The 18,678-nt window shown below is 43.7% G+C and overlaps 1 protein-coding gene across 1 annotated transcript; it reads right to left on the reverse strand.

Annotated features, from left to right (window-relative positions):
• Positions 1–1,497: 1,497 nt before the first annotated feature.
• On the reverse strand, positions 1,498–18,633 carry LOC122941612 (protein kinase C delta type-like). Its single transcript, XM_044299003.1, has 9 exons — positions 18,407–18,633; positions 12,583–12,726; positions 4,533–4,810; positions 3,291–3,382; positions 2,920–2,982; positions 2,656–2,794; positions 2,307–2,447; positions 2,074–2,199; positions 1,498–1,811 (listed from the first exon to the last, which is right to left on the reverse strand). Exons 3-9 carry the CDS (start codon positions 4,701–4,703, stop codon positions 1,677–1,679), a joined length of 867 nt encoding a protein of 288 aa, XP_044154938.1. The 5' UTR covers positions 4,704–4,810; positions 12,583–12,726; positions 18,407–18,633; the 3' UTR covers positions 1,498–1,676.
• Between the last annotated feature and the right edge of the window lie 45 nt (positions 18,634–18,678).

Below are 18,678 nucleotides of genomic sequence, written 5' to 3' on the forward strand. Positions count from 1 at the left end.
TTTAATGACTATTTTGTCTTAAAGAATAAATGCACTTTTTCAAAACTTTTAATGTGTCACAGTTTCATATCAAAGGTTTTGATCATGGGGGTCTGAGTGCTGAGATCCCCCACTGATGGAAAAACGAGGAGTTAGCGCCATTTCTCCTCACTGCTGAACACGGTAATGAAGATGGCGTCAGTAGAAATCCAATGAGGCCGTCTTCATTTCTGAGGAGAAACAACGATAACTACTCTTCCTAGTGATCGGTGGGGGTCTCAGCACTCAGACCCCAGCGATCACTATGTCACTATGACATATCAAAAGTTTTGAAAACCTGCAGGTACACATTATATCTAACTTCTTCATCTAATATCTATCTAATATCTACCCCATTTTCTATCTAGGCTGTTCAGACCTCCTTTATCTCCCTTCTCCATGTCTTACCCTCTGTTACACCTAACTTATTCCTTTCTATTATAAGCCTTACCCCTATGGTATATCTAATATGTACCAGAACATGTATACGTCCTGCTTCTACAGTACATATGATGGTTTATCTTTCTCATCTATGACTGTTAATTACCTGTATTACTTCAGTCTACCTTATATTTATAGGGCATCTGTCAGCAGATTTGTACCTATGACACTTGCTGACCTGTTACATGTGCGCCTGGCAGCTGAAGGCATCTGTGTTGGTACCATGTTCATTTTCATATATTAAAATATGGGACCAAACATGGGACCAACACAGATGCCTTCAGCTGCCAAGCGCACATGCAAAAGGTCAGCCAGTTTCATGGGTACAAATCTGCTGACAGATGCCCTTTGAAGGGGTATTCCCATCTGGCCCATTCATGGCTAAGATGGAAATACCGGTTGTATGCAGAGGCCAGAGACGGGCAGGGTTACTGAAGAAGCAGAGCGGGTTGTGTTACACTGTTTCTATATCTCCAGAGCTATGGAAATATCATGGCTGCTATACTGAGCTGTGTCCTAGTTCTTATTCACCTCTATGGTAGTTACTATAACAGAGTAGCACAATCTACATGGCAGCTTCTGTAATCCCGGCCTCCTCTGCCCGCCTCATACAATGGGTATTCTGATCTCAGCCATATCTTACCATTTACTTATATGTAACTTATACCTATGTTATAGCTTATATTCATCTTAAAGCAAATCTCCAGTTTATCCCATTGGAAATTTACGCTGTTCTGTTTTTAAAAAATCCACAAGGTGGTGGAAGTGGTAATGTACAGCCATGACATCCCCTATGGTTACACCATCTGCAAGTGAGGTTGTATTCACATCAGATGGCATGGCTGAATTTACCAGTACACAGTCTAAATCATAAATAAAAACTATAATACTATTTTTTTTTTGTTTTTTTTGTTTTTTGAATTCTATTAACTATGAATATTTATAAACTATACTTACCTATACTTACCTTACTTACCATAACGTATCTTATTATATATTTGGAGGTGATCCTTGCCTTTGTTCTTCTTAGGATTCTTCTTTCTTCTGGAATGTGGGGCCAGACGCAGCAAGGTGCTTCATTCTCCTCCTCTTCATTCCTGCAGGACTTGCTTGTAGATCTCTGCAGTGATGTCCAGCCTTCTCTTCTTCACTTGATCTTCCTCTTCCAGAGGCTCAGGGGGGCAGCTTGCTCTGGTGACTATGGAGCTGGTGTTTCATCAAGGGTTTCCAAGTTGACAAAAAGAAAATCCCTCGAACAAGGCCTGGTCCGCTGCTGAAATAGGTGTTCTGACCTCTGCTGCCTCCAGTTTGTCCAGGTGGAATGGTTTAGGACGATGATGAGGTTCAGTTGGCTATAACAAGACAGAATTATAATATTAGGATTATGTCTTTCGATAGCACTCCTTTTTTTTAAATTGGGCAATTAGATTACACCATAGGTGGAACAGCAGCTCTAAATGTTATTATCTTTCCAGCATTAGTGCCACCAGTAATACTCAACAACTTCAAGATTACTATAAATGTCCTCTTCCTATCAGTGCTTCTCTTATAAAGAATCAGTTCTGCAACCTGTAATAGAAGAGGTGCTGGAACAACATTTGGTTATGAACTTACCTCAGGTGTGTATGGTGGACGCAACTCTAGGGCTTCCACAGAGACCCAGTCCATACGCTGGAAGAATCGGTGCTTTCTGATGTTACCATTAACTCCTAAGCGTCTGGCAGGATCTTTCCGAAGGAGCTAAAAATTATCAAATAAAAACCCATAAATAGATATACAGCCAATAAACCATGCTCACAGTCATCACTGTATAAACCATAGTGCTAATACCTTGTATGACTACTGACCTTTCTAATGATGTTCTTAATGCCGGAGGATGCATCATCGATTGTCTGATGGTACGCACAATCACTGGTAACCATTTCTTTCAAGATGACACCGAAAGAATACCAGTCTACTCCGGCGTTGTACTCCTTCCTAGCCAGCATCTATCAGGAGTAAGAGAGTAGATACTGAATTGGTCAACATGTTCTACAACTGATGTCACCATGCTGAGTTATCACTATAATAATCTGGGTGATTAAGTAATACACTGAGATTTGATAATCTCTAACTGTAATGGGTATATGTCAGGCCATGTGTATGATCCATGATGACTAATACAATTACAATATGGAAGATCTCTATTCTGCTCACCTCAGGAGCTATGTATCCGATTGTTCCAGCGTATGAGGTGGCTGTTCGGTCTCCATGCATGTTGACAAGTGCAAGACCGAAATCAGTGATCTTTACATGGCCCGTTTCAGCCACCAAGATGTTCTCAGGCTTCAGGTCTCTGTTAAATATAAAACAATTATTTGTTGGAGAGTTGATCCTACAATTAGATATCTTTGACAAATGGCTGATTTTGAGGTTAGACTTTAGGGTGAACCCTGGAACAGACAATTAAAGTGTAATTACCTGTGGATGACGCCCTTTGAGTGCAGGAATTGGATTCCACAGACGAGTTCAGCGGCATAGAATCTGACAGAAAGACAATGAACGAGTGTAACATCCTGGGATAATATAAGAAGTGCTAAGATATTTCTTCTGCTCCATAGATGATTGTCCACAGAACACACAACAAATCCTGTCAGACCCCAGTGACTAATAATGGGTCAGTCAGGCTTCTGATGAGGTTCTGGTGACTAGAATATGGCCGCAGTCTACACTATTGTTACCACAGAAAATTCTAGAACCCTAAATGCACATAAACAACACAGATATGAGAGAGACAATCTTATATCTCATATACAGTTCTGATCAGATTTGTAGTTAATAGAAACCTTTACCTTGCACTGGGGATGTCAAGCTGGTCCTTCATCAGTAGGTAGGTGTAAAAGTCCCCGCAGCTCATGTACTCCAGGCCGAGCAGCACATGCAGCTGTTACACAGAACAGACATACAGCTATATTGCTACACATGGTACTATAGGGCAGTATAACTGTACTCTTTTTATTAGTTACCTTCTAGTTGGTGACCATACGAGACATTGGACTTGAAAGCGATGCCCCTCTGTATGATCACTTACATATATGATTACATATAACACAACCACATAAATATATATATATATATATATAACGTCACATGCTGATGTCAGAACCTGACCATTATACAGAGATCAGTGGAGCTCTATAGTCACCACATATATCTTCCTATAGAAGTCGCCTGCCGTAAGTTACTTTTGCAGGAAGTATAAGGCTACATTCACACAACCATATGTATTTTGCGGTTCGCAAATTGCAGATCCACAAAATACAAATACATACTGTCCGTATTGCTGTTCACATTTTTTCGCAGACTCATTGACCCATTTTTCCATGCACAATGTTTTTTTTAATACAAAGAAACCAATTGATCTTTGCCCTCACTTCTAAAATAATGGGAGCGGTTTTTCATAAATATGGGGCTCATTCTGAATACCATATTTCTCAAGTATCCTGACATTAATACATTGATCTTTGCCCCAAACTGTTCTGCCCAGTTTCCCTTCATACAGTGAATATAATTCAAAACTGTAATCTTGCAACCACCACTAGGGGGAGCTCATTGCTGCGTAGGAAGTTATACAGTGAATGCACTTTCTGGTAGTTTTATAATGTTGACACTGAATTTCTGTTTAAAATTGGTTTTAAAGTCCTAGAATCAAAGCCCGATGTTATTCACCAAAATCTCACTCAACTTTGGACTTAACCATCTTTGCCTCACCAAATCATATACATTTTTTATACTATACGGAGACAGGTCCCGGTACAGAATTAAAACGAAGTTTTCGAACAAGTCAACTTCAGATCTTGGATCTGAAGCTTGATTCGCTCACCCCTAACTGACACCACAAATCCTGCAACTTGGTGTGAAAAGGTTGAGAACCACTGCTATAGATGACAAGACTAATTTTTGTATTATACATTTTGGCAAAAAAAGGCCCATATGATATGTTGTCAGAAGATGAGATCATTGGGGCCCATGAGTCAGTGAAGGACGTGGTACATATAATGGCATTTCCTAATATTCTGTAGTCCATACTCTACCTTGGTCTGAAATGCAAAGTCTGCGTGGACAAGGAAAGGACTCCCAGATGCCAGCTGGAAAACTCGTCGCTCCACCATCACAGACTCATCATCACCTTCAGCAAGCAGGGCTCTTTTGCTGATGATCTTAACAGCAAAGTGTTTGCGGGTAGATGGATCTTCCGCCAGCATGACCGTTCCAAAACTTCCCCGGCCGAGCACATGATGGAATAATAATCTCCTTCTGATGTTATCGGAGACTGTGCTGCTGGAGCCGGTTGGCCGAACACCGCTGCTTCCTAGGAGGAGAATAAATAGAGGAATTACACGGGGCAGATTTACTAATCCTGCCTCTAATGTGGACCGATTAAGGCAATCTGAAGATGCGCCAAATTTATCACAGGGATTCAGACTGGATGATAACTCTGGTGCTAGACACCTTGGTCTTACTTTAGATCACATAATGCTTGTGGAGCAATTTTGGTGGAATATGTTCTTTCACTATAAATAAAGATGGCCCTACTGGGGGCTATATAGAGGGGAGAGCATTATAAATAAAGGGGGGCACTTCTGGGGCACAATATCATAGACGGTAATATACAGTGTAATATGCAGTAACAAGAGGGTGCATTACATTTAAATTAGCAACTGTTTGCGGACATTAAACATACTGGGGGCACTAGAGGGAGAAATTATAAATTCTGGGGGCATTAAATATTGGTGGCACTACTGGGGGCCTTATATATACTGTGGGCATTAACCATATGATGGGCACTACTGGGGTAATATAAATACTGGGGGCACTATAGGGGAGCATGCATCATTACTACAGAGATACTGTGGGGCATTATTATTGGGTACAATATTGAGGCCATTGCCAGTAACGGGGAGCAATGTTGGTTAGCATTATCACTATTGGGGGCACTACTACTAGTGATCTGGGAGAGAGAATTATTACTATTGGTGAGACTTTGGGGACTATCAGTATGGCACTTCAGAGGAGACACAGGGCCCCCAGACTAGGGTAGCCACTGGCTCCACGCCCCCAAATGGATAAACCACGCCCCCATCACCGGCCAGAAAAAAAACGGGGGGGGAGTAGGGAAGAACTTTCTGATGGGAATGTGAGCTGGGGGAAGCCAGGGTGCTTCTCTCTCCCTCAGTCAGCCACAGGGAGCCATGTCTGCAGCTCTAGTGACTGACTGGAGGTGAGAGAAGCCTCAGTCAGTTAGTATGTAGCTGCAGCTCACGCTCACACAGCACAATTACAGCTACTTCAAAGGTGGACATGCCTGTGTCCGTCCAGTCCCTGTGCCGGATGGAGGACAAGGAGTCTGAAAGGCAGGACTGTCCGGCCTAAACTGGACTTCTGGCCACCCTACCCCAGACATCAGTGGTGTGCCTAAGGTGATTGGCCCGGGTTGGGTCCTTTTTCTGGCCCGACCTCCCCCATATTCTCCTTCACAGTAGTTATGCCCTCTCTGTGCCCCTTCAAAGTAGTTACGCACTAATTATGCCCCCCTCACAGTAGATATGTCCTCTTTGTGCCCTCATAACAGTTATGCCCCTTCACAGTAGTAATGCTCTCTCTGTGACTCCTTCACAGCAGTAATGCCCATAATGTGCCCCCTTAGGGTTAATTAAATAAATTAAAATAAACTGTAACTAGTGCTCTAACAATGTGTGCTTCCATCTGTACTGATGGAAGCGCTTATGGCATCTGGCACCCCCAACAGCAGACACCCGGGGGAGACCCCCACCTTGGCATGCCAATGCCAGACATAGCTTTTCTTGGGATCCCGAAATGAGAAGCCCGCTCCTGTTTACGGCATATCTACAGAATATGCCATAAATGACTGACAGCTACAGGTCCCCTTTACACTCTGCAGTTACTAGGGATCAGGCTATGTATGCGCAAGTCTCTTCTTTCAATGCTATGGAACATTTGAAAATCTTTGACTTGGCTAGCTTCACAAGTCCCCTAGCAGTGAATGGAGAGAGCCATGTGTGCACGGTCCGCTCTCCATTCACTACAGCACACAACGTGATTCCATTTATAAATGTAAGTCCCAGAGGCTGGACCCACAACTACTGGACATTTATGGTCCATGCTGTGGATATGTCATGAATGTCAAGATGTGAAAACCCCTGTAAGTGAACCTCTGGTTTGTCATTCCAGCGACTCCCTAATACTAGCTAAAGACGTGTCAGATTTATTTGTAATGTGTCTTGGTATATTTTAATAGTTTTTTTTGTACTCTTTACAGAGGAAGTGACATTACAGGGGGGCACATATTATTATCTAAAGATAACGCCAGGCATGGAGGAAACACAAAACTGGGTGTGGCAGCATGCATAAAGGGGTATTCCCACTAACAATCCTCAATATCCCCATCCACAGCAGAGAACAGAGGTCCCAGAGACCCCCATGAGAATGATGTGGTGGTGCATATGTATGACCACAGACCACACAGTCAGTCAGGGTTATAACCCTTTACACTGGGCCTTAGCTTTAACCATTTAAATGTTTTTTACTGAGGTAAAAATGCATTTCCTAGCTACGAGATAGGGGATAAGCATTTGATTGCTTGGGGTCCAAACACTGGGACCCCCACCGATCATGAGAATGGGCTTTTTGATACCCTTTAACTGAAGTAGGATAACAGATCTGTATCAATATATAATTATTGTCTACCCTCAGCATAGAAGATAAGCCTCTGATTGGTGGGGGTCCTACCACAGAGAAGCCCACTGATCATGGGAACAGAGGTCCCAAATGAGTGGAGTGCGCACTGCATTCACTCTCTATCAGATTGCCGGAGATAGATGAACTCTGTACTATTACTGGCAGTCCTATAGAGAATGAATGGGAGATCAGCATCCAAAACTCTAGTGGAATTACATTTTATTTCTAATCCATCCCACAATTATTTTTTTTCCATAATAAATTATATAGAACATTAAATGATGACATTATAAAATACAACTAATCCTGTCAGGTGATGTTCACACGACAGATATTAAAATTACACTGAAAAAAATCAGCATAGAATCCACGCGTTTTTAGTGCAGTTTTTTTACACATTTTTTTTAACCAATGGGTGTTCACTTCAATACTAAGCTGCAGTTTCAGCTTGAGGGGTTTTTTTCAGCTTGAGGTCTCCACAAAAAAAATGTTGAAAAAGCACCAAAAACACCTGGACTTACATGGAGCTGTTTTTTCGGCTTCCCCTCAATGTCAATGGGAGATTCAGAGCGGATTCCGCCCCTGGATGATGAATGCTGCTTCCTTTTCTACACGGAAGAAAAAATCAAGTGCTGTCTCCCAAATAAATGGAGGGCTGTTTTGAGGCGTTTTTTGAAGATGATTTTGAGGCAGAAGTGCTCCAAAATCAGCCCCAAAAAACTCTCTATGAACTGGCCCTAAGAAACCAGGCCAAGGAAAATTAACAAAAAGTTATGACTTCTGGAAGATAGAGAGGAAGAAATGAAAACGTCATTGCCGAAACTGGTCCTTAAGGGGTTTATCATTATACTTTGGCTGGATTTCCACAGGTCATGAGAAACGCCACAGCCTTTTTAGGCCTCTTTTACACGGGCGTTCAGGATTTGCTCCGGATGCGTCGTGTGTGCATTGCGGGAAAACCACGCGAGTAGGCACGCAATTTCCGAATGTGGTACCCAGACCTGAACCTGGATTTCTTCACTATAGTTTGGGTTAGGTGTTCTATTCATTTTATTATTTTCCCTTATAACATGGTTATAAGGGGAAATAATAGCATTCTATCTTCATTCAGCAGGACCTGCGCTGACGTCACCACGTGGTGGGCGTGATTATGTCATCAAAGGTCCTTTGGCAGGTCCTGAAAGAAGAAGCAAGAAGACGATGCCAGCTGCGCGATCAAGTAGATGAGGTCAGTTAATTATTTTTATTTTTTAACCCCTCAATCCACATTTTACTATGCATTCTGTATTAAGAAGGCTATTATTGTCCCTTATAACCATGTTATAAGGGAAAATAATAAAGTGAATGCTCATCCCTATCATCTCCTAGCAACCATGCGTGAAAATCGCACCGCATCCGCACTTGCTTGCGGATGCTTGCGACTTTCACGCAGACACATTCACTTCTATGGGGCCTGCGCTGCGTGAAAAACGCAGAATATAGAACATGCTGCGATGTTCACGCAACGCACAAGTGATGCGTGAAAATCACCGCTCATCTGCACAGCCCCATTGAAGTGAATGGGCCAAATTTATCATTAGCTCAGGTCAGAATAATGTAGTGAAAAAGTCCCAAAAAAAAGTCCCAAACGCTAAAACTACGCACAAATTTGCGACTTTTTTCTGCTCTGCACTATGCTCGCCAGTTTTCTGAAAGTGGGCGTGTTTTCTTATGTAAATGAATCTCTAGACAGATTTACTATTGGGACTATTTAAAAAGTCCCAAAAAAAGTCGCAATTTCACTCCAGTGAGGACCATGCTTATCTTATGAGACTTTTTAATAGAACATGCGACTTTTTCATAAAAACTTGCAACTTTTTCGTAAAGATTACTTTTGTAAAGCTGCTTACTGACAGATAAACTGCTACCGTCAAACCACATTTATTACAGTCTTAAAGGGCCGATCATAAATCTGACTTGGCTAAAACTGACTTTAGCCGTATGTGAAAGTGGAGTGAGCTGTCAGAGTCATGATAAATCTGGCCCAATGAGTCCAGTTTCGGTGCGGGTGCAATGCGTTTACCTCACGCATTGCACCCGCACAGAATTCTCGCCCGTGTGAAAGAGGCCTTACTGTTACATTCTAAGCAATTTTCTGTGCAGGTGGTCATAGTGCCTTGTCCTACGACCCCACTTTTCTAATTCACTAGTTATGACTATAGAGAAGGTTCCCTTTAATACTTGATAAATTTGTTTCTAATGATTTGATTATTTATTTACTGGCGTTATTACCTTCATAATCGAAAAAATGGTGATAACATTGTACGAAATTAAATTTGAAACATTCCTAAATACATAATAATAACTAACTCTGCTTTAAATCCATCAAAAATACCGAAAAATTATGACTCCATCTGTTACTAAATCTTACTTAGGGCTCATGCACACGAACGTGTGCTGGGCAGGCCCGTGCTACAGGCACCGACCATAGAGCCACCGTATGCAGACGCAGGACCCATTCACTTGAATGGGTTCCGCGATCCGCATCCGACAGTCCACACCACAAAAAAGTAGTGCATGCACTACTTTTTTGCGGTGCGGAGGCATGGAGAGAAACCCCATGGAAGCACTCTGTAGTTCCGCACAGTCCGGATTGCGGACCCATTTTTGCAGGCCGCAATAAGGGCACGGCTATGTGCATGAGCCCTTATACGTCTCTCTATAAATACATTATACTAATAATAACCACCACACAAAGAATTGTTATAAAAACTTTTATTGCAAGTAATACAAAAACATACAATTTATACTATATACAATAAACATAATATTTGTTACTGTTAAAATATATGCCCATAGCAACCAATCAGATTCCACCTTTCATTTTCCAAAGGAGCTCTGAAAACAGAAAGGTGGAATCTGATTGATTGCTATGGACAACTAAGTCAATTTTCCTTTGCACCAATTTTGATAAATATCATGTTTTCAGCAGGTAAGGCAGTGATAAAAAGATGGGGGGAGATTTAGCAAGACTGGTGTAAAAGAAAACTGGTTTAGTGGCCCATAGCAACCAATGAGATTCCCCCTCTCTCTTTCCAAAAGAGCTCTGAAAAATAAAATCTGATTGTTGGAGGAGGAATCTGATTGGTTGCTACGGGCAACTAAGACAGTTTTCCTTTACACCAGTTTGATAAATTTCCCCCATTTTTTCCAATATGCTCAAAAACACATCACCCCCCCACCCACCCCCCATGTAACCCCAGCCTATCACAGGACAACATAAGAGGAGAAGACGTCATTTCCATCAGTGTTCGGCCATTTCCCATGATACAATCATTCCAGGTGACAGAGCCGCATTAGACATGAGCCGTGTGTCCAGTGGGTATAATTGTATGGCTCCCCATACTGATCACATGTACATTATCTACCTGAGCCTCCCTGCTCGTCCTCTCCATCTTCTTTCTTCTGGCCTTCTTCAACTTTCTTGAACTTCTTGGCCCCACATCCTGAGCTGAAGATGGCTGCTCTCTTCTTGGCTCCCATCTTCTGGATCTCCTCTTCTTTCTTCTGGACCGGTTGTTTTGTCCTCTTCACTGAAGACTTCCTCCCATCAGCCGATGAGTCCATGGTCGGTCTTCTTCTCTTCACTCCTCCCGTCTCCTTTTCTTCCTCCGCATCCATTTTGTCGCTCTGCTTACGTCCAGCAGACATGTCCTCCTCCGTCGTCCGTCACTTCTAACTGTCACTTCTAACTGTCACTCACTGACATTCACATATAATCATCACAATTGCCCTGGTCATGTGACCAGCAACTGACCAATCACATTCAAGAGAAAACTTTCATTTTGCCAAGATATAACACACAGACATTTACAATTCTGTCCAATATTGTTTAAGATGAAAAGAGCCGTTTCTGCTTCTACAGAGCATCTTATGAGTGCGATTCAAGTAATCTCAGTGACAGTGGTGTCCATATATGTGAGAGGGCCTCATGGCAAGGATGAACATTGGGCTCCTTCTGGTGGTGTATAACTCTGCCACACCCCATGGATGTACATAAAAATTATAAGGTCCCATAGTATAAGTTAGTATGTCCGTCCCTACACGCAGTGGTCCAACAAAATAAGACCCCTTTATAGGGGAGCTCTGTTAATACTGATGCACCATGCATGCGGAGTGCCGGTATCTCCTCCCTGCAGTGTATAACACTCTGGGGATGAATCTGGCTTAGACTTAGATGCCAGGTCAGAAAGCAGAGCTCTGTGCCTCACTAAGGCCTCACCCACACTGACTTCATAAATATGGCGCTCAGTCTGAACACAATGGGGGAGATTTATCAAAATTTGTGTAAAGGAAAAATGGCTTAGTTTCCCTTAGCAACCAATCACCTTTTTCAAAAGAGCTCTGAAAAATGAAAATGGAACTGGAATCTGACTGGTTGCTACGGGCAAATAAGCCACTTTTCGTTTAAACTAGTTTTGATAAATCTCCCCCAATATTTTTTATGTTTTTACACCAGACAACTGATTAATAATTCTCCTCCTTTCCCTTCACATCGTAGATGATGAAACTGACCACCAGCTGCTACCACTAGAGGGAGCTCAGAGCATAGGAATTAATACAGCTACCATCAAACTCAGTCTCTATGCACTGACCTACCCAAGAGGCATTTGTAGATTGTAAGCTCTTTGCCCCCCACACACCCTCTGTATCAGTCTGTTAATAGTTTCTTGTTTATCGTATTAGTATACCTGTTAGCCGAGTGGCAAAGATTTGACAAATTTATTAAGAGGCCTGAGCCCGTTAACAAGTTGGTCACATCTTACTTTAACAGACTTTCGACGGAGATGTTGATGCTTGTCTTAGTAACACCACCACCACCCCTCCGCTCAAAAAAATAAATAAAGTTCCACATTTTCTATCAAGAGTGCAACCTGTACTGACAAAAACAAGGAATTATGAGGCCCCTTAGACTAAAAATGGTCTTGGGAGCACAAGCATAAAACACAATAGTGCAGTCTAGATGACAAGTCACAATATGTCTGAGACAGAATGACCTCAGCAGGTCCCGATGTCTTCTAGGCCATCTCCTAGTTGCTGGATGGTACTGTTCACTTGCACCTTTGTTTATTAACTGTACATGTAGCTTTGGTTATCCTATGCTATATTGTGTTGGGTACAGTGGCCATTGGTTTGTGTAAGGTGACCATATATTTATAGTACTGGTATACATTGTCATTTCTAGCTTGTGATTGTTGAATCTACACCTTTCAGTGTTCATACATTTACTAGTTCATAACTGGTGGGCATTTGATTATTATTTTTTGTTTGTTTTTAAGGTCTTATTATAAGTCCGATAAAAGTGCATTTTTGACCATTTGGAGTACATTTGCCTATGGCACATACACATCATCTTTTGTAGCCTTCTTATATGTGGTTTTGGATGTGTGGCAAACATTTATATTCTTCTTATATGGTGCCAGCCTTTTTGTCTTCTTGGATGCGGCCATTTTTCTACTGCAAAACCGTGGTCCACCAAAAAGTGTCTACCTGAAAAAAAAATAAAGAGATTACCAAATAAATAAAAACACCACTTTTTAATAACAGCTGTACGAAGGCGCAAGAGTCCGTCGTTGACGGAAGGTATGTGTCACCGAGGTTCCTGGCCCCGGTGAAGTAAGAGACAGTATTTTCAGGTGTCAGCGGCAGGTAATGCTGATTGACACTTTGCTATTTTAGTATGGCTGTATAGCTGATCTAGGACGACTCTTACTGGGAGTAGTCAAAAGTGCTGGGTGGGTGGCTACTCCCCACGTTCCAGGCCGGGTCTTGACTAGCCTATATAAACCCCAGCAAAGTGCACCCAGTGAGGGCGCAAGTGCTGAGACTCCCACAGACCTCTAAAATGAGGAGAAAGAGGTCCACATAGAGCACGGTCTCTCCTCGCTGCTGGAGAGGGACTGAAGCCTGTCTTCTGCAGCGAGAAGAGACAGTGCTCTGTGTGAATGCTTCTTCCTCCTCATTCTAGCAATCTGTGGGGGTCTCAGCACTTGGATCCCCACCAGTCAAAAGCTTTAGGGTACGGCCACATGGTCAGGTTTCTGAATGCAGTTTTGGAAGCCAATATCAGGAGTGGTTCATAAAAGGAGAGAACGTATAAAGGACAGATACAACATTTTTATTTATTCACTCCTGGTTTTGGCTTCCAAAACTATGTGCAGAAAACTGACAGTGTGACCGTACCCCAATACATCACTGTGACATATCATATATGTTTGGTATGTTGAAGTAACAGGTGCACTGTAGCTGCTATGTTTATCCCCCATGGGGTGGACAAAACACATGGAAAGCTGAAGTGTTACCGTACAAAGTTATCTAATGGCAAGAATCATAGGAACGTATAGGAGTCACCCCCGTGTTTCCTCTTCTCACATCAGTGGGATAATAGACTGATTTATTCTCACCGCACTGGACGGACTGCTGCAAAGATGTGCGATAACAGTGTGACCGTATCAGCCACAAATGGTGGATCCTCTCCATGGGTTGTACTTGGATGAGCTACACGTGTAGAGTGAAGCTGGGAACTGGATGAAATCACAAAGACCTAACGGAGATAATCTGTAGGAAGGATGTAATGGATGTGTTACTGGTAGTGTGGAGCGAAGCAAAGCATTCGAAGCGGAATTCGGTCCGAAGTTTAGGAAAATTTCGCTTCGCAACAAAGCCGAATTTCCTTGCGCTCGTGATAGCAAATCAGGTTTTCCTAAAATGGCGGCTGCACGTGTTGCAAAGTGAAAGTAGGAACGTGAGATCACCCATAATGCCACGCCGCCAGCCAATCCACAGGTAGCCATCCTCTGTGATGTCAAAGCACTATAAAACCCTCATCCCGCGCGGTCTCCGGCATTGTCCTGTGAGCTGAGCCTAGGGGGACACGTGGCAAGCGTTCATGTGCTAGGGACATCGTTGCTACAATAATCCAGAGGCCATGTTTGATCCAGCCACAATGTTCGGCATCTGGTTTTAACCCTAATAAGCGAAATACCATTAGGTTCAAGGAGGAATCCCGAACCTTACAGAGGAATCCACATGGGATACTGGTCATCCTTGTTGTGAATTCCTCAATTTTATTGCTTTGAGGAATGTTTTCCTGCCTAAATGTTGTGTACCATCACACAGGAGCTGCGGCATACACGCATCCTGCTCCCCCGATCCCCGTCGGGGGGAGCTGACGCACACCCGGAGGGCCACGGGTTCTAAAGAGTTAAAAGTCCACGACTGGCATGACACTCCGCAGCCATGGGGCCCGTTGCACGCGCCAGTGGGTGCCATCTTTAAATCCTCTGCCGCTGGCTTATATTTACGGTCTGCAGTTGGGAAAGCATTAACTTCCAAGTCTTCACACTGAGATTGGGCCACCAAGTAGGAAGAATATGATGAGGCAGACTGGCCTGGGTATACCCGATTCACAGCGATTTAAGAATGAATTCGGAACAATTTCTTGGTGAACTTCGCTCATCTCTAGTTACTGGCCATAACTTTACCATCAAGTAATTGCCAGAGTTATTACCAGTGCCCTTCACTAGCTCTGTATCCACGGACTGGACATGTTATATACAGGTATTGTACAAGTGACATTAATATATGACAGGATAGGGGATAAATAGTTGATCGCTGGGGGTCTGCCCGCTGGGACCTCCACCAATCCCAAGAATAGGTGTGCCATTTCCCTTGTTTTGACGGAGCAGCACATTGGGCATAGGCCCTGCCGCGCCATTCATTCTCTATGGGAGCGCCAAAGATAGCAAGGACAGCGCTCAGCTATTTCTGGCACTCCGAGTATAAATGGAGCAATAAGAATGGATTAGATCGGGGCAATGTGACCTCAGTTTTCATGATCGGTGGGGATACCCATGCTATAACTTCTAAACTTGGCACAACCCCTTAAACAGACAGCAGTACCCCAATCCGGACCTTCATCTATTAGTAAGAGAGGAGAACTTTGGTTCTGGAGGACCCAACATGTCCATGTATTACCTGAACAGCCCCCCACAAATGACAGCAGACCTCTGGTGGTCTTAGCACTGTTCGCCCATGTTATGACAGCCCCTCTGCCCCTGAGACAGTCCATTTCTTTGGTACTAGTGTCTTCTGCTAGCAAAAACAGCTGATTACAGGTGGACCCTGGCTGCAGGACCCCACAATCAGCACAAAGGTGGCCGCACATGTGTAGGGCACTCTTGTTCACTTTCGGAACTTCGTTCTAGAGATAGGTGCAGGTCTTAGAGGTGGCAGCTGCACCCATCTGACATTGGTGGGATATCCTAGCAATATGCCACCAATGTTCCAGGAGAGACAACTCCTTTAAAGGAAACCTGTCACTGGGATTTTGTGTATAGAGCTGAGGACATGGGCTGCTAAATGTGTGCTTTTATTGTGTAAAAAAAACGATTTGATACATATGCAAATTAACCTGAGATGAGTCCTGTCCTTGACTCATCTCAGGGACAGGACTCATCTCAGGGTAATTTGCATTTGTATCAAAGTTTTTTTTACACAATAAAAGCACACAGAGCTATGGGGACTGGATATTGCAGATGTGCTAGCGGCCATCTAGCAACCCATGTCCTCAGCTCTATACACAAAATCCCGGGGACAGGTACCCTTTAAGGGTACAGGGACTCAAATGTACGTAGGCAAAGACTGGCGTTTATGGTGGCTCTTTAGTGGGCAGTTATGGGGCACTTATTTTCTCTAATGAAAGCATGGTATTATACACTGAAAAGGGGAATGTATGCTTAATAGATGTCCTGGGGATGGTGGAGGTGGCCAATTTCATTCATTTTACAATGTCCCAGGTCAATAACCCATATAATGCGGAGAGTTAAAGCCTTTACTTAAAGGGGTTGTCCGGGTTCAGAGCTGAACCCGGACATACCCTTATTTTCACCCCGGCAGCCCTCCTGAGCCTGGCATCGGAGCATCTCATGCTCAGATGCGCTCCCGTGCCCTGCGCTAGATCGCGCTGGGCACGGGCTCTTGAGTTTTCAATAACACACTGCCGGGCGGTAACTTCCGCCCAGCAGTGTGTTCGGTGACGTCACCGGCTCTGAGGGGCGGGCTTTAGATCTGCCCTAGCCGTTTTACTGGCCATCAGTGCCAGTGACGTCACCGGGGTTCCTGTCAGCCCCATAGAGAGCCCGGTATGTCACCGGAACTCAGAAAAATGCCTTTGCCCTGTGCAATTTAGCGCAGGGCAAAGGAGAGCATCGGAGCATGAACTGCTCCGATGCTCATGTCAGGGGGGCTGCCAGGGTGAAAATGGAGGGATGTCCAGGTTCAGCTCTGAACCTGGACAACCCCTTTAAAGGAGCTTTTTGGGGAAGAAAATGTCCGGAATGGATTAGAAATAAAAAGGATACAGGGCAAAAGAAAAACAGAGTGTTAATCAAAGAGCTATTTGGACACAAATCCAAAAGATCTTAGAGTAACCGCAGGGCGCCAATAGGAGGGAGAGTTAATCGCTCAAAGAAGTAGTAGGCGGCTGCCAATAGTGGCTGTATATGTAGAAAGCCGTGCTACATAGGTATATATAGTGAAAAGGAAAGAAAGTTGTCAGCCACAGGGAGAGGCGCCATCTACTGATGGTTACTAAAAATCTATATAAGAGAGAAGAAAAAGCATAAGTCAAAGTGTAAATATTCATAAAGCAGAAATGTAAAAAATGGGTGTGAATAAGTACCTAAAATAATGATAAAATAAAAAAGACTGCAATTGTGAATAAATACTTCCTCCTCTCTCAAATATCCTCCAGCTATGCAAGCACTAGTGGGATGCCGTATACTCCAAATAGTCCTCTTTCCACTACAGCGCACCAATAGTACAGCGCAGTATATGCTTCTCACCTGCACCTTTCCCTATTATACTCACAGGGGCACCCCCGATGAAGCTTTGGAGGGAAACCCGGGTCGGGCAGGAGCAATAGGCTGCTATTTGTTATAATCTCTTGTGTCCACCTACATTTGTGAGTATTATCTACTGAATAGCGGCTCTTCACTATTGGAGCTTTTATGTTATATAGAACTACTAAGGAATAAGAACATCGGAGGATTTGTGGTGTTTACTGTGTCTGAGGTGCCCGATTTCCACCTGCCCCTGTGAGTATAATAGGGAAAGGTGCATGTGAGAAGCATATACTGTGCTGCACTATTGGTGCGCTGTAGTGGAAAGAGGAATATTTGAAGTATACGGCATCCCACTAGTGCTTGCATAATTGGAGGATCTTTGAGAGAGGAGGAAGTAGTGAATAATCGAGCGGACCCAAAAAAAAAAAACGCATGCTGATATTGTGAATTGAGCCCACTTCACTCCTGGGACCCGCAGCGGTAAAACCATTGTGAAACCACGGTTTGGAACTTTTGTGACTTTTCATTGGGAATAAATAACTCACTTCACCAGGGAGGTGGGCTGTGGGATAAAGCTCAAGGCACCCAGAAACACAACCTCCCTCGCCTGGATCGCTTGTAGTGTCTTAGGAAGAACGGCAGTCCCACTGACCGACGGTACCTCTGGTAAATTCCTTTATCGGTATCACTACTCAACGTGCTTCGACTTATGCTTTCTCTGCTCTCTTATATTGATTTTAGTAACCACAGAGTAGATGGCGCCTCCCTGTGGCTGACAACTTTCTTTCCTTTTCAATAGAAATAAGAAGTCAGCATTGCTCACCGATCGCATCCTTCTGACCCTGCTATGGCCCTGCTCTAGTGTTGAGCGAACTTGTGGTTTCAGGGTCGGATTATCTAAGAATCCTGTTATGGATTCCGCTACCACAGACCATAACTTAGAAAGTGGCCCGTAGATGGAAATATGAAAAGTTATAGGTGTCAGAATATGGGGATGACGTTTTTATTATGGTCCGTTTTAGCTGAATCCGGAATAACGGAATTCTTAGATAACCCAAACCTTCATGGTCCTGGCTCGATATGCCCTCTCAGACAATCTCTGGCTGAGCGGGAATTTCCAGACATTTCCTATGTGTCCATCTGAGAGCAGCGGCGGCCAGAGCAGCGTCACACGTCAGCGGTGTGGGATCAGTCCGGTGGGTATTGCTTTTTCTTTATATTTAACCCATTCTGGTCTGTTTTAAAACAAATTCCACCCCTGGAAAATCCCATTTAAAGGACTTGCCCCTTTCAAGGAGTATTTCTCTGACTAATTTTTCACCTACCCACTGGACGTGTGTCTGATGGGACCTCTACTTATTGCCAAACTGGGGTACTGCGGTGCCATGTTGCCCCCATCTGCATGCCCACTGGAGGAGGAATCTGAATGGAGGGAGTGGAGTCCCCCAAAGACTTTCAATGTCACAACATGCTACTGCTGGAGGGACCCGAGGATTGGGGCCCTCACCTCTCTAGCATTCCTCCCCCGTCCAGCGCATAGGTGATAAACACTCTTTATTTCTACTTCCACCAATCGGCGCGTCCTGATGACGTCAGC

The sequence above is a fragment of the Bufo gargarizans genome, chromosome 6 (genome assembly GCF_014858855.1).
Source record: "Bufo gargarizans isolate SCDJY-AF-19 chromosome 6, ASM1485885v1, whole genome shotgun sequence".
NCBI classification, from domain to species: Eukaryota; Metazoa; Chordata; class Amphibia; order Anura; family Bufonidae; genus Bufo; species Bufo gargarizans.

Coding starts and splice junctions, on each gene's coding strand:
- LOC122941612 (XM_044299003.1), bottom strand. CDS start 4,703: ATGCTGGCGGAAGATCCATCTACCCGCAAACACTTTGCTGTTAAGATC. Junction 2,983..3,290: donor CTTGACATCCCCAGTGCAAG/GTAAAGGTTTCT, acceptor TCTTTCTGTCAG/ATTCTATGCCGCTGAACTCG. Junction 2,448..2,655: donor TCGGATACATAGCTCCTGAG/GTGAGCAGAATA, acceptor TACTCCTGATAG/ATGCTGGCTAGGAAGGAGTA.